The sequence below is a fragment of the Trachypithecus francoisi genome, unplaced genomic scaffold (genome assembly GCF_009764315.1).
Source record: "Trachypithecus francoisi isolate TF-2019V2 unplaced genomic scaffold, Tfra_2.0 Lachesis_group0, whole genome shotgun sequence".
In the NCBI taxonomy this organism is placed as follows: domain Eukaryota; kingdom Metazoa; phylum Chordata; class Mammalia; order Primates; family Cercopithecidae; genus Trachypithecus; species Trachypithecus francoisi.
The window spans coordinates 185,221,950-185,236,279 of NW_022681453.1; the positions used below are offsets into that span (position 1 = coordinate 185,221,950).

General features: G+C 41.8%; 1 protein-coding gene across 2 annotated transcripts in view; it reads left to right on the forward strand.

Annotated features, from left to right (window-relative positions):
* The window catches only part of STAC (SH3 and cysteine rich domain), a 154,057-nt gene that overhangs the window by 56,122 nt on the left and 83,605 nt on the right, over nucleotides 1-14,330 (forward strand). Inside the window, exon 2 of one of the 2 annotated variants that reach the window (XM_033212995.1) lies at nucleotides 5,786-6,062. In XM_033212995.1, coding sequence (XP_033068886.1) covers nucleotides 5,786-6,062 — 277 coding nt within the window. The remainder of the gene's footprint in view (nucleotides 1-5,785; nucleotides 6,063-14,330) is intronic. The other variant, XM_033212996.1, reaches the window with a different exon arrangement.

Here is a 14,330-nt window from a genome sequence, read left to right on the forward strand (position 1 = left end):
CAAGAAGCTGGCCTTGGCATCTGCTCTTTCTCTCCCCCATGGTTCTTATCCAGATGCAGCGACCTCCCAGTGCTTTTCCAATACCATGCCCTTGCTCTCTTGTTGGGGCCTCAGCTCCAGGTTTTTCCACTACCCACAATGCTCTTCTCCAGTGTAGCTCAAACACTCACTTCATGTCTCTGTTCCACTGTCACTGGTCAGAGAAGCCTTCCTTGTCACCTTCTAATGCCCAGCTCTGGCCTTATTTTCCTTCGTACCTCCTCTCCCTGTCCAAATTTATATTATTTACCACTTTGATTATCTACCTATAGTCTATCTCTACCCACTAGATCTTAAAACCTTAAAATGAAGGTTTTAATCCTGTTTTTTACTGTTGTAGCCCCCAAATCAAGGTCTATGCCTAGCTCAGAGCAGTACCCATGATAGACATTCATTGAATTATTATTATTAATATTATTATTACTATTATAATAGAGTTTCACTCTTGTTGCCTACGCTGGAGTACAATGGCACGTGTTGGCTCACCACAACCTCCGCCTCCCAGGTTCAAGCCTCCCGAGTAGCTGGGATTACAGGCATGCACCACCACGCCTGGCTAATTTTGTATTTTTAATAGAGACAGGGTTTCTCCATGCTGGTCAGACTGGTCTCGAACTCCTGACCTCAGGTGATGTGCCCACCTCAGCCTCCCAAAGTGCTGGGATTGCAGGTGTGAGCCACCACACCCGGCCTGAATGAATTATTGAATGAATGATCCCCTACCCATAAGGTTGCTAGGATGATTACATGAAGTAAATGATACAGAGTAGTTTCAGGCACATGGTAAGGTTCTGAAGAATATCTGTTTCTTTTATCATTATTATTATAAATAAAATGGAGCTGGGCCATGGCAGTGGTACATGGAAGCTGATCACTTTGTGACATCTGTGATGATCAGGGTTTGCTTCTATTTCTGCATTTCATATGTTCTCTTCTGGCCTCTGCTCTTTTGGGATAATTAGAGAAAGCATGTTCCTTTAAGCTCATGTCTAGGGCTTAATTTAACTTGTAGGTATTTCTTTGAAGATTCCCACTTGAATAAGTCACAGTGACTTCCAAAACAGATTCTCCAGCTCTAGAGGCAGGCAGGGTCCGATGGCTTGATACAATTTCCAAGCCACATCCCCCAGAGCAAGAAAAATGTGGCAGGTCTCCTGGCATCATACTTGAACATCATACATAAACTTCCAGGGAACACAGAACACCACACTGCATATGACAAAGGGTTTGAAAGGAGAAGTAAAGCACGTGAGCACAGGAGGGAGACAATACTGGATATGTGTAAGCATCCTCCCTGTCACTTTCCCTGTCCTGGCAGCAGAGGCCATGCAGTGACATTTGATGCTTTCCTTTGATAAACAGGGCATGCTCCTTTATCATTTTTTTAGAAATTTGAAATATATAAAATGAAAGAAATAGTTCCCCAAAAAGCAGATTTGCTTTCCTGCTCCACATCCTCACTGATGGCCAGAAGTAGTATCATCTCCCTGTGGGGGGTAACTCTCCTCCACCGCTCCATCCCTCCTCTAAAGACACGAACAGTGGAAAGAGCATGGGGATGGGGACTGGAGGAAGGCAGATTCAATCTGAACTCTGGTCTTGATTCACAAAAGCTGTGTGACCTTAGGCAAGTTGATTAACCACCCTCAGCTTCCATTTCTCCAGGGATAAAATCACATCATCACCAAATGGTTGGAAGGATTAAGACAGGTTGCCTGGCGAAGCACTTAGCTCAGTTCCGTATTCCCAGCTCCTTGCTTCCCCCTTTTGCCCCACATCATCCACTATCCACTTACATCATGTGGAGTTCTCAGAGGGCTCTCCCACACATTATCCTCTGCCACTCTCACGACAGGGTGGGTGTTATTCTGATTTTGAGACATGAGTAGTCAATTTATTGAATCATCTGAACTCAGTAGGGAGCAAACAGAAAATGATTTTGATTTTTCTGTGTGATGTTGTTTACTTTGATAAACCTCTCCCTGGGTTGCACATCCCATGACAAAACCTTGGCAGATTCCTTACCTTCCTGTTCAGTTTAATGTATTAAATGCCCTTCTAAAATAAAACTTCAGTCTTACCTCCTGTGTAAGCCTCCCTTCCTCCAGCCTCAGTCCAGTTTATAGCCTGAAGGACTTGAAGTGAAGAGGGTCTGCACTGCTCCTTTGCAGCATCCAGGTCCTCACGTCAACGTGGCTCAATTTCAATGAATGATTGTCTCATAGCCCCCCTCACTTAGCTTTTTTCAGAGATGGAGTGTCCTCTTCAAAATCAATGCTATGCTTCCAAGGACTCAGGACTCACTGCCCTGTATCCATCAGGATACACTAACTTATGCCTCAGCAATAAGCAACTCCACAATAACTCAGGGACACCTCCCTCTTCCTCCTTCTTTGGCAGCTCTGACTCCTCTGTTAGTCTGAGCTGTAGGGCAGAGGGAAAGGGACAAAAGTCTTAGCTGGTCCACTGCTTCTGACCTTTCTGCAGGTTGTTACAGCTTCTCTGGCTAACCTTTTCTAGCTGATCATGCCCTATTAGCAGCCCTAGTGGGGCTTTTCAGAGGGCTTTGCAGGGCCTCTCTTTCGTAAGGCTCCCTGAAGTGGAGAGCTGGCTTCACACAACCACACCTGACCTCAGGAGGGCAAAGAAATACAATCCCACTACATGCAGGAGGGTGGAGAGAACAGCATTGTACTGGTTATCTATTGTGTACACACTATAGATACCCAGTTTAATGACTTAGAACACCAGTCATCTTTTTAGTTGAAGAGTGTATGCGTTGACAATTTGACAAGGACTCAGCTGGATAGTGCTTCTGGTCTCATCTAGACTCCCTTATTCCTGCAGGACAGCAGGGTGGCTCTGCTTCTAGACTGTATCCTAAAGTGGCAGAGAATTGACTGGACCATGTGTCTCATAATCCTTCAGGCTTCACTGGGCAGTTTGGTAGGTTTCTAGAGGGAGGACAGAAGTATGCAAGGTTCTTAAGGCCTGGGCTTGGAACTGCTTTAAAATTGCTTCTGCTACCTTCTATTGGTCAGATTTCAGAAACCAACAAGATTCAAGGAGTGGGAAACTAGACTCCACTTTTGATAGATTGAGATGCAAATTCACATTGCAAAGTGCATGGATAAGGGAAAGGGGAGAGAACTGCAGGCTTTTTGTATCTACCCCAAACACTAATGACCACCATATCTTCCTGGACTTCTGAAGTGGAACTTAGCGGGGTGAGACAGAGGTGGTTGGGCTTGGCAAGGCCATGTAAACTTGTCTGATACATTGTGTCGGGAGAGTCTGACCACACTTATGGATACCCTTATTAGACAAGAGTAGTGAGCACCATTTGTTTATTTTTCTCTTTTTAAATTACTTTTATGATTTTATTTTTAATGACATAAAATAATTGTACCTATTTATGGAGTACATAGTGATTTTGCAATGCATGTATAGTGATTACATCAGGGTAATTAGCATATCCATAACATCAAATATTTATCTTTTTTTGTGTTGGGAACATTCAGAACTATCCTCCTTCTAACTATTTGAAACTATATAATATATTATTGGTAACTATAGTTATCCTACAGTGCTATAGAGCACTAGAACTTATTCCTCCTATCTAGCTGTCATTTTTTTATATAAAAAATCTTTCCCTATCCTCCTTTCTCCCTGCCCTTCCCAGTCTCTAGTATCCTCTGTTCTACTTTTAACTTCTACGAGATAACTTTTTTTTAGCTTCCACACGTGAGTGAGAACATGCAGCATTTAACTTTCTTTTCCTGGCTTATTTTATTTAACATAATGTCCTCCTGTTCCATCCATGTCATCCACAAATGATAGAGTTTCATTCTTTCTTATGGCTGAATGGTATTTCATCATGTACATGTATCATATTTCCTTTACCCATTCATTGTGTTGTTGGACCAATAGATTGACTCCGTATCTTGGCTATTGTGAATAGTGCTACAATTAACGTGGGGGGGCAGATGTCACCTCCGTATAATGATTCCCTTTCATTTAGATAAATTCCCAGCAGTGGGATTGCTGAATCACATGGTAGTTCCATTTGTAGCTTTTTGAGGAACCCCCATACTGTTCTTCATAGAAGTTGCACTAGTTTGCATTCCCACAAACAGTGTCTATGAGTTCCCTTTTCTCTGCATTTGTCATTTTTGTCTTTTTGTTAATAGCCATTGTAACTGGGGTGAGATGATGCTTCACTGTGGTGTTGATTTGCATTTCCCTGATGATTAGTGATGTTGAACTTTTTAAATATATTTGTCAGCCATTTGTATGTCTTCTTTTGAGAAATGTCTGTTCAGATCATTTTCTCATTTTAAAATTGGATTGTTTGGAGGGTTTTTGTTGTTGTTGTTGTTGTTTTGCCATTGAGAGGTTTGAGTTTCTTGTATATTCTAGATATTAATCTCCTGTCTGATGCATATTGTGCAAATGCTTTTTCCATTCTATAGGTTGTCTCTTCACTCTGTGTCAGTGGGGACTGTGCCATGCACACAGCACATCTCACCCCACAGCCTGGGTCTGCATGATCCATTGATTGTAAGAGAGACTGGTCCATCATTGCATTGCAGCTCCAGAAACCAAAACGATCACTTTCTTTCAAGACCAAGAGTTTATGGAGCAAAAGTGCTGACAGCTTCTTCCAGTTTCCTTTGCTGTGTAGAAGCTTTTTAGTTTGATATCTGAGCATCTTTTTTCTGAAGCTTTGGGTCATACATGTTTATTCCCGGCAACAGAAAGAACTCCCATGGATATTCAATTACAAAAAGAAACCACCTTAAAGGTGAAGTGACCTGTTGCTGGGTGAAAAGAAAAACTACGTACTAAGGACTAGTGATGAGAAAGCAGAGTAAACAGGAGAGACTTTTAAAAGGCCACTGTGGGGATGGACAGAGCAAGGTGCACCATGGTACAAGCTGTCATCAGGGTCCAGAATCCTCCAGTTCCTGGATCCAGAATAGAGGGGTAGATTAAACTCAAACCCAGACCTGCCAGAATCTTGTGCTTCTCCAAACCTGTTTTGGTGCCTTTTCATAAGCCCCAGAAGCAAAGGAGAAATAGTCTAGTTTGTCATGGTCAAAACAAGAGGGAGGGCAGCAGGAAGAGCAGAGAAAGTCAAAGGGATAATACAATATGTCCTGTGTCCTACACACACACACACACACAAGTTACTTATCCATATGCTTCAGACCCAAGCCGATTTGAGAGTTCCTGGTTTGTGCTCTGTGGATAGTTCAGCGAGATCAATTTTGAGTCAGACAATAGACTCTTCTGCTTTACTGTGTGCAGAGACAAGTGGCTGCTAAGTGATCATAAGAGAGAAAGGCCAGCTTTACACATGTAGCCTTTGAGTCCATGAGTATGTATACTTAATATTTCCAATGATTCAAATTCAAAAGGCAAATTATGTCAAAACCCAATGTGGTGGGACACTTTGACAGCACACTGGTAGGACTTTAAGGAGTCAGGGGAGGAGGAGCAGGGGCAGAAGCAAGGGCAAAACGGGACCTCTTTCTGCTCATCTGGCTTAGTGGCGGGTGGGGGGATATTCCCTCTTTACTAGGCACTGCCATCACCCCCCCCAACACAGGGACATTTATGAGCCTTCGCAAGGCTGAGAGTGTCCGTGGGGACTGTGCAGCGCACACAGCAGACCTTACCCCCACAGCCTCGGTCTGCTTGATCCATTGATCGTAAGAGAGACTGTTCTGTCATTGCATTGCAGCTCCAGAAACTAAAACGATCACTTTCTTTCAAGACCAAGAGTTTACGGAGCAAAAGTGCTGACAACTTCTTCCAGCGAACCAACAGTGAAGACACGAAACTGCAAGCACACATTGTGGCTGAGATCAGCCCCAGCTCCAGCCCACTCCCTGCTCCAGGAAGCCTGACGTCCACACCTGCCAGGGCTGGCCTGCATCCAGGCAGCAAGGCTCATGCCTTTCAGGATTACATCTTCAAGAAGCCCACTTTCTGTGATGTCTGCAACCACATGATAGTGGGTAAGGCCTTCTCCCACCCCTTTCTCCAGATCCCAGCACCCCCGGAAAGTTGAGTGAGAGTGGTGTGCCACGGGTCCAGGTACCTACGGACAGATGCTAGGCCTCAGAGATTTACATGCAGGAAGATCATTCAGGAGTGCTTTGGGGAACAATATTTGTGAGAAGGTAAGGGAAGCAGCACTAGGTAGTGGGAGAAGTTGGGTTGTGATATAGTTGTAATCAGGACTTCAGCTGATCCCCTGGAGATCCCTAAAGCTCTTTAGTGTGTTCTTGCATTGAAGCCCAAGGTCTGGGTCTTTGAACACCTGCATCAGCCCGTCACTGCATATAGGCAACGAGTGAGACCTGGAATCCTTGTTGCTTCCCAAAAAAACGCCAATATCTGTCATATGTGCATGGTCATATCAATGACATCCAATATGGCCTGGAAGTCAGGGTTCTGCAGTTCTCCTCACCCTTTACCAAGGCTCAGTTAAGGGGTAGGATATTCAAAATGGTGGGTAATATTAACTCTTATTACAATCACACACAAGGCTTGTTCTCATTTTCAGAAAACCTTTATGTACTCATGTTCTCATTTTCTAGTCACTCTGACTCATTTTCTTCTTTTAAATGGCGACACTTAGGAACAGTGCTTGTATCAGTCAAAGATTTCCACCAGAAAGTTGCCTAAAAGCCACCCTAAAAAGTAGTTTTAAAGTGCTGAAAAGTTTAGAAGTTCTTTAAAAATGGCCATGTTTTACCCTCACTCAGGGATCTTCAAATCAGCTGAGGTTTGGCTGATCCAGACTCAGCTTTGTTATTGCATCTTCTCTCTTCTCCTTATCTCCTGCCCTCTCCTTGAACCAGTGGGCTAGCCACATCTTGCACTACTCATGGCAAGGACAATTGGGAGCATCCAAAGCCTCTTAAGGCCTTGGGCCGGAGGTGGCACAGTATGGCTTCTACCGGCATTTCATTAGCTGAATTAAGTTATGTGGCCAAACCCATAGTCAAGGCAGGGGCAACCCCCTAGCCCCCACCTGCCATCTCTAGTAGCAAGGACTGCAAGCCACCTGGCAAAAGGCTTGGATATAGGGAGGGGTGGAGAATGGGCTCAGTATCTAATCTACCATTTAGGATGCTCTCTGGATTACTGATCTTTTTTTGTTTGGTAGAGTCTGCTAAGTCTTGGAGCTCCCACCCTTCCACTTCACATCTCCATATGGACTTAATGCCTAGCATCTGACTGTCAGCTTGGGGCTGCTGGGCCGGGGGTGGTGGGAGGGTCTCATCATGTCTCATGCTTACAGCACTTAGACACTTCGGCCTCTAACTTAGTTTCTGTGCCTGCCTGGCTTCTGAATCTGTGTCACTTTCAATTTCCACACAAATTTCCAGTGGGCCTTTTCAAGGCAGTGTTATTCATAAATAACCCTTAAATAGGTGATGATGAGCCTCTATTTTAGATCTCATTGTGATGAGTGTGAAAAGACAGAGGATGTGTTTTTAAAATGAGTAATGGAAATGAGTTCACCTCTGAGGAATGTCATAGTCGTTACCCTAAAGAGGATTCTAGGTACACCTCAAGTACAACAACAATTTTGAAAGACCCTATTTTGAACATCACTAAAAAAAATCCTATGCTAAAGAGAATTGCACTGCACTTTTCTCTCATCAGAAATAAATTTACATTGCAGCTGTCATTTTATCTTTATAAAGAAAGAAAAAAGAATCAACAAGTTTCACTGCTCTTTTCAAGGACAGAAACAAAATAAACCAATATTAGGCTCCCTTCAGGAAAGAACAAAAGGGTTTAGAAAGGGGATATGGAGCAGAAGGAAAAGGGGGAGAAGGAAAAGGCAGGAGGAAGGAGGTGAGAAGAGGAAGAGAAATGAAGATAAGTAGGGGCTGGTGTATGCTGTAACTTCCTAAAACAATACATAGGGTGTTTTAATTATCTGATAATGGAGCACAATTGATCTGCCTCTCTCTCTTTCTTGATCCTTCAGACATAGCTTTCTGTCTCCACATAGATTACCTGAAGATTTATTTCCTTCAAGCCATGGGTTATCCTCATATTCTAGATTTTACGGAAAGACTACCTGCTGTTATCCCCTTAGAATGACATCTCAGAAAAGATGTTAAAGTTGTTTGTTTTTTCCTTTCAACTGGGAACCAAAGGTTGTATAATGATAGCCAAGAAGAATCAAACCTCATCTGTGCTCTTTCCAACTGACAGATACTTCTTTAAAAATAAAATGAACCTGACATCCTCCATGTACACTCACAGTTCAGTTTACAAGGACTCACGTTTGTGCCTTCCTGACAGCTGTGCCATGAAGATGGAAAGTCCTCGCCTTTGCCATAAGATCCCTGATCAAGAAAAGTAGACCAGGACCCCAGCCTCATTCACTGCCCACCCATTTCTAGTTTCCTTAGCTTCTTATTGCCAGCTAGGCCTTTGCCCTTGAACTTGACACCTGAAATTGCTATTTACCAGGTTCTCAGACTTGTTGTGTTTAGCAGGCACCGTGGCATGCCCTCCAGCTAACCTAACCTTGCCTTCAACACATTGATACCCTTTATGATCACCTCTTAAGCTATCCTTTCCCTGAAACTTTGGTCACCTAAGCAAGCCAAAGATGATCAACCCAGCTTTTCACAGAGACATGAAATAGGCAGTTAGGTGTGTCTGTCAGCTTCAACACTGAATGCCCCTGCCTTTGAGTCACTGGGACTCAATACTGAGTCTTAGTCTAAGAGAATTCTGAGCTGTCTCTTGTACTTGGCTAGAGGAACACACTTCCTCCACCAAGCAGATCCACTCTTAGGCCTTGACAATGATGGTTAGGGGTGGGAGGACTCAGCTTCACTGTGTACCACCTAAATGTATTCCATTTATGGCATTCTATCTTACAGTGAATTAACTGTCTACAATGACTCATTTCAGGAAAGCATTAAATCTGTGTGATAATCTGCATCTCATTGAAATTTCAAAGACTTCAACAAGTCAACATGTACTATTAATATAACTAACTCAATGCATGGGTCTACTTCATCAAAATAAGGAGATGTTTCTGAGGGACTCCATTCTGTTTATTGCCAGATATCTTGTTTTGAAAACTATTTTTAAATTAACTAAATGTTTTTAATTCAAATTCACTTAGAAGACACAGCATATTAAACGGAGTCATATTTTCTAAACAGATATTTCGAAAAATGTGTTTCATTGCCTAAAATTTCAAGTTTCTTGATACAGTTGCTGCACAAAGAATCATTCACTTTCATAATTAGCATCCATCGGGGGAAATAATAATGGCAATGGCTTAGGAAAGCATCCCTAGAAGCAGGGCCTGAGATGGGGCGTCTTACGAAAGAGATTTGCTGTGAGGAGTGCCCTCAGCAGAAAGAGAGTCAAAGAAGCAGGAGAGGCGGGAGAAGGAGCTAAGCAAGGGTGTGGTCTCAGCTGCAATCTGCTTCAGACAAATTCCACCAAGTGGTCCCACCTTCAGACAAAGGACTAGCCTTTGTACATTTCTGTCCTTCAGTCACTAGCCATGCCTGCCCCCAGGAAGTAGTGAGAGTGTGGCATTCCAGGGAGGGAGCATCCCACTTGGCCAAGGACAGCTCCCTGGAAAGAAAAAGGGGGGTATCTGTGAGTCATTGGCTGCCAACACTCACAGCACTAGAATGGTAAATAAGATCAGGACAAGGCTCCACTATATCTGTAAACATACTTTGATGCTACAGGATGAAGCATAAAACACTCTCCACTAGGAACAAATTTAAAATGCAGATGAACCTTGCAATTGCTGTACCTAAAACATTATATTGCCATTATAATGAATAATATAACATGAGAAAATACTACATTACACTGAGTTCCAGACCTGCTGTGCTGTTATTTGACAATTAGGTTGTTTTCTGACCTATTCTGACCTCATCCCATTGCTCAACAAAGCCATAAGCCATTAACCAAACCTTGAATGGAAAAAATATATATGTATACACACACCACACGCACACACATACACACACACACACACATAACACACACACACATATACATAAAGACATTGAACTAAAAAGACAAATCAGTGTTTGCTCATCCATGAAGTTGTCTCTTGGCAAGAAAGGCCAAACAAAGATCAAGGGGAATATTAAAAAGTAAATGTCAACTCTGTGAATTCTTAGAACGGAATTGCATCTCTAAGGTTCTGTCCATCACTTAATTGAAGTTGTTTTAGGAGCTGTACAGTTTGTAAATAATAAAATACAAATTCTCTCTAAAACTTTTATTTTTACTGTTTCACATAGATACTCTCCTTTGGGCCATAGTGTGTTTCCATATTAAAATGCAGCACCCAGAACCCAGTGGTTTGTCCAATGCAATTATTATTCTCTGGTGTCCAGAACTTAGATGCTTCTTTACTACTAGAGGACAAAAAATGCGGTGTAATGTCTGCTCCAACAGATGCAAATAGTTTGTTTCTCTCTTTGCACGTTCGGCCCACTTGAGAGAATCCTACTGATTGTGGTCACAGATTTTTTTTTTTTTTTTTGAGATGGAGTCTTGCTCTGTCGCCCAGGCTGGAGTGCAATGGCATGATCTCAGCTCACCGCAACCTCCGTCTCCTAGGTTCAAGTAATTCTCCTGCCTCAGCCTCCCAAGTAACTGAGATTACAGGCAGGTGCCACTGTCCCCAGCTAATTTTTGTATTTGTAGTAGAGATGGGGTTTCCCATGTTGGCCAGGCTGGTCTTGAACTCCTGACCTCAAGTGATCTGCCCACTTCGGCCTCCCAAAGTGCTTGAATTACAGGCATGAGCCACTGCACCCAGCCTGGTCACGGAATTTTAAGTGAAAATAAGTAAAGCTGGAACATAGTCATGCTAAGGAGATGGTGACCCAGCAGATAAGGAATGTTTGCAGGAGGTGGCAATGTTTGGCCTGGAAAAGACTTTGAAAACTATTATCTTAAAATAGTTGAAAAGATCTCATCTGGAAGAACGTTTAAACTCACTTGGGGCCCCAAGTGCAAAATGACAGATGATACTTTGAGGCAGAGTTCAAGACACTAAAAAGAGCAGTTTTTTAAAGCAGTTTCAGAAGCAGCCTCCACTGGGCACAGTGACTTGTACCTGTAATCTCAGCTACTGGGAAAGGAAGGTAAGAGGATAGCTTGAGGCTAGGAGCTTAAGACTAGCCTGGGCAAAACAGTGAACTCCCTCACTTCCGACCCAGTCTCTAAAAAAATAAAATAAAATGAATACAATTAAATAGAAAAAAAGTTAGCCAGTCATAGTAGCACACACCTGTAGTCTCAGCTACTCAGAAGGCTAAGGAAGAAGGATCACTTGAGCCCGGGAGTTTGAGGCTACGATGAGCTATGATCACACCACTGTACTCCAGCCTGGGTAACAGAGTGAGACTTCATCTCTTAAAAAAAAAAAAAAAAGAAAGAAAGAATATGATGTAGGCTCTGTGGATTTGAGGAGAGGATAAACTATGTGCTTGGCAAATGCTGTCTGGTGTACCCCCTTTGGATATTCACAGCACACATTAGCATTTTGAAATCCTGCCATCCTGGAAACAACCCAGGTGTTCTCAGTGGAGGAGGAGGCAGTGGGGCAAATGGATTGTAACTAAGGAGTTCTCTATCAACAGCTACTTTTCTGTAATTCCATTTGGCTGCTATTGAACACAGTTTGGCATGTATCTCTTTAATATACATAATTCAGAGAGAATTTCTAACTCTTGCAAGGGCAGATTCATTAAAGAGTTGTTAAGACTTCAATATAAGGTCCATCCAGTGTTCTCACAGAGATTATTAAGTATAAATGGCACACATGGGCATACGGCTTGTACACAGCACCTTTCAGCTAAGAAAAGCACAACATACTTTTAAGTTAGTGTCTGCTATTATTTTTCTGAAATTTTATGCCTGCTGCCAAGTACTGTGTATTTTAAGAAATCTCTCACTGAAAATTACTTAAATGAAACACTAAACCACAATCCTTCCAGCAAAGATTGAGCAAAAATTGATGCTGGTAGACTTCAAGGAGGACATATCCTAGAGTCTCACACAGAAATGGAAGTGATACTCGTTAGGGGATACTGTTGTGCTCTGGAGCACTGCATGTCATCTCAAAAAATCCTTGAGCTGCCATCGAAAGAGAAGACAGGACAAGAGGAAGTGAGGAGGCCTGCTCTTGTGATCATATTTCCCACTGCTCTCCCACAAATATTCACGTATCCGTGGAAGGTCCTAATACTATTTTCTGGGCCCATTTTTAGTTCCTCAGCATTTGGCTCTTCCTACTGGAACATCTGAATGTCCTTCCTTCCTACTCTCTCTCTCCATCAATCCAGTCCTACATCTATCAAGACCCAATTAAAATGCTTTATCCAATTCTGTGGTGATCACTTACTTTCTCTGAATTTCCATGTTATTGACAGTGTAGACTTTGGTAAGCTCCTCGAAGAAACAGCCAGCTGTAATTTATGTGCCTGTTCCCATTGCAGCTATACAGCATACACCTGGCACACAGTGAGTTTTTTTTAAACCGTTGTTAGTAAATGGGGAAAAAATAGTTTGCCTTCAAATAAAAACAACAGCAATGGAAGCAAATTTAAACAAAAATAGAAGAACAACATGGAAAAATTTTCTGATTTTTCTAAAAGTCACTCCTAAGTATATCAAGGCTCCAGCCTGCCCAAAAGGCAGCCTGACACAGAGACCCTCTTCCCTCATCTGTCATCTTTCTCTTCATTTCTCCTTTGTGTTCAATATTTTAATGCAAAGATACTTGGTGCATGAAGGTCATAACAGGGATATCTTCACTGTGAATTATATCCATACCCAAATAAAATGGCATCCTATCCAGAGTCTCGCTCTGTCGCTCAGGCTGGAGTGCGTTGGCGCAATCTTGGCTCACTGCAACCTCCACCTTCCAGGTTCAAACGATTCTGGCTTGTGTTTCCTTCCTTCCTGCCTCAGCCTCCTGAGCAGCTGGGATTACAGGTGCCTGCCACCATGCCTGGCTAACTTTTGTATTTTTAGTAGAGATGGGGTTTCACCATGTTGACCAGGCTGGTTTCGAACTCCTGAACTCAGGTGATCCACCCACCTTGGCCTCCCAAAGTTCTGGGATTACAGGTGTGAACCACTGCACCCGGCCAGTGGCATCCCATCCCATTTAAAGCTTCTGTCATTAATTCCACTTTAATAATAATATTTCCACCTTAGTTTTTTGTTTTTTTTTTTTATATTTGCTTGATAGGCCTTTATCTACATTTACACTCAACCTTTTTTGTTGTGTTCTCTAAGTGCTTCTTTTGAAAATAAACATAATTTGTTTTTAGATTTCTTTTTTGCCCAACCTGAATTTTTATTCACAAACAGAAGAGGATTTGCATTTCTTGTCATGAGTGAAATATTTGGCTTTCCCTCTGTTTTATGATTTACATGCTTTCTATCGTGTGTTTCCTTCCATTTTGTGTATGTGTGCAGTGTTTCACATGTGGTTTCTATGTTCTTTCTTTTTAATAGCTACTCATTTGTTGGCAGATATATAATATGTTCTACTAATAATTACCTCTGAGATTTTCAAAAACATTCTTTATTCTACATTTCTCAAATTATTAAAAAGTAAAAATAAGTATGGTATTTTGTTCCTCTGTGATTCCAAATTTACTGAACCTTTCGTCTCAACTCCCACCTCCCTAGCAACAGTATTTCTACTTCCTGTTTTTGCAAATTAATCCAGATTTTAAAAATCAATCCAGGTTTTATTATTTCAGTATTTTATAGTTCATACTTTTGACTGAGAATAAATCTTAACATATATATAAATTTTGTAACAAGATTTATACATCTTGTTAGATATTTCTAGCTTTAACCAGTTTCAATACTCACCACCATTCTATTCTATTACTAGATAATTTCCCAATTCTTTTTCTTCTTTTCTTTCCTTTTCATTGCTACATAATAATTATACCTATTTAGGAGTTATGTGTGTTATTTTGATACATGCATGCAGTGTTTAATGATCAAATCAGGATATTTAAGTTATCCATCACTTCAAACATTCATCATTTCTTTGTGTTGGGAACATTTCAAATCTTCTCTTCTAGCTGTACTTAACTTCCCTTTGCTTAAGCTCTTATTTTTGTTTTGTTTCTCGGTTGCTCAAAGTTTATTTTCAGTAATATTTTTTCAAGAAGAAAACGTTGAGTAGCAAATACATAAGGGAGTCATTTGCCATGGATTCCACTAGTTTAGCT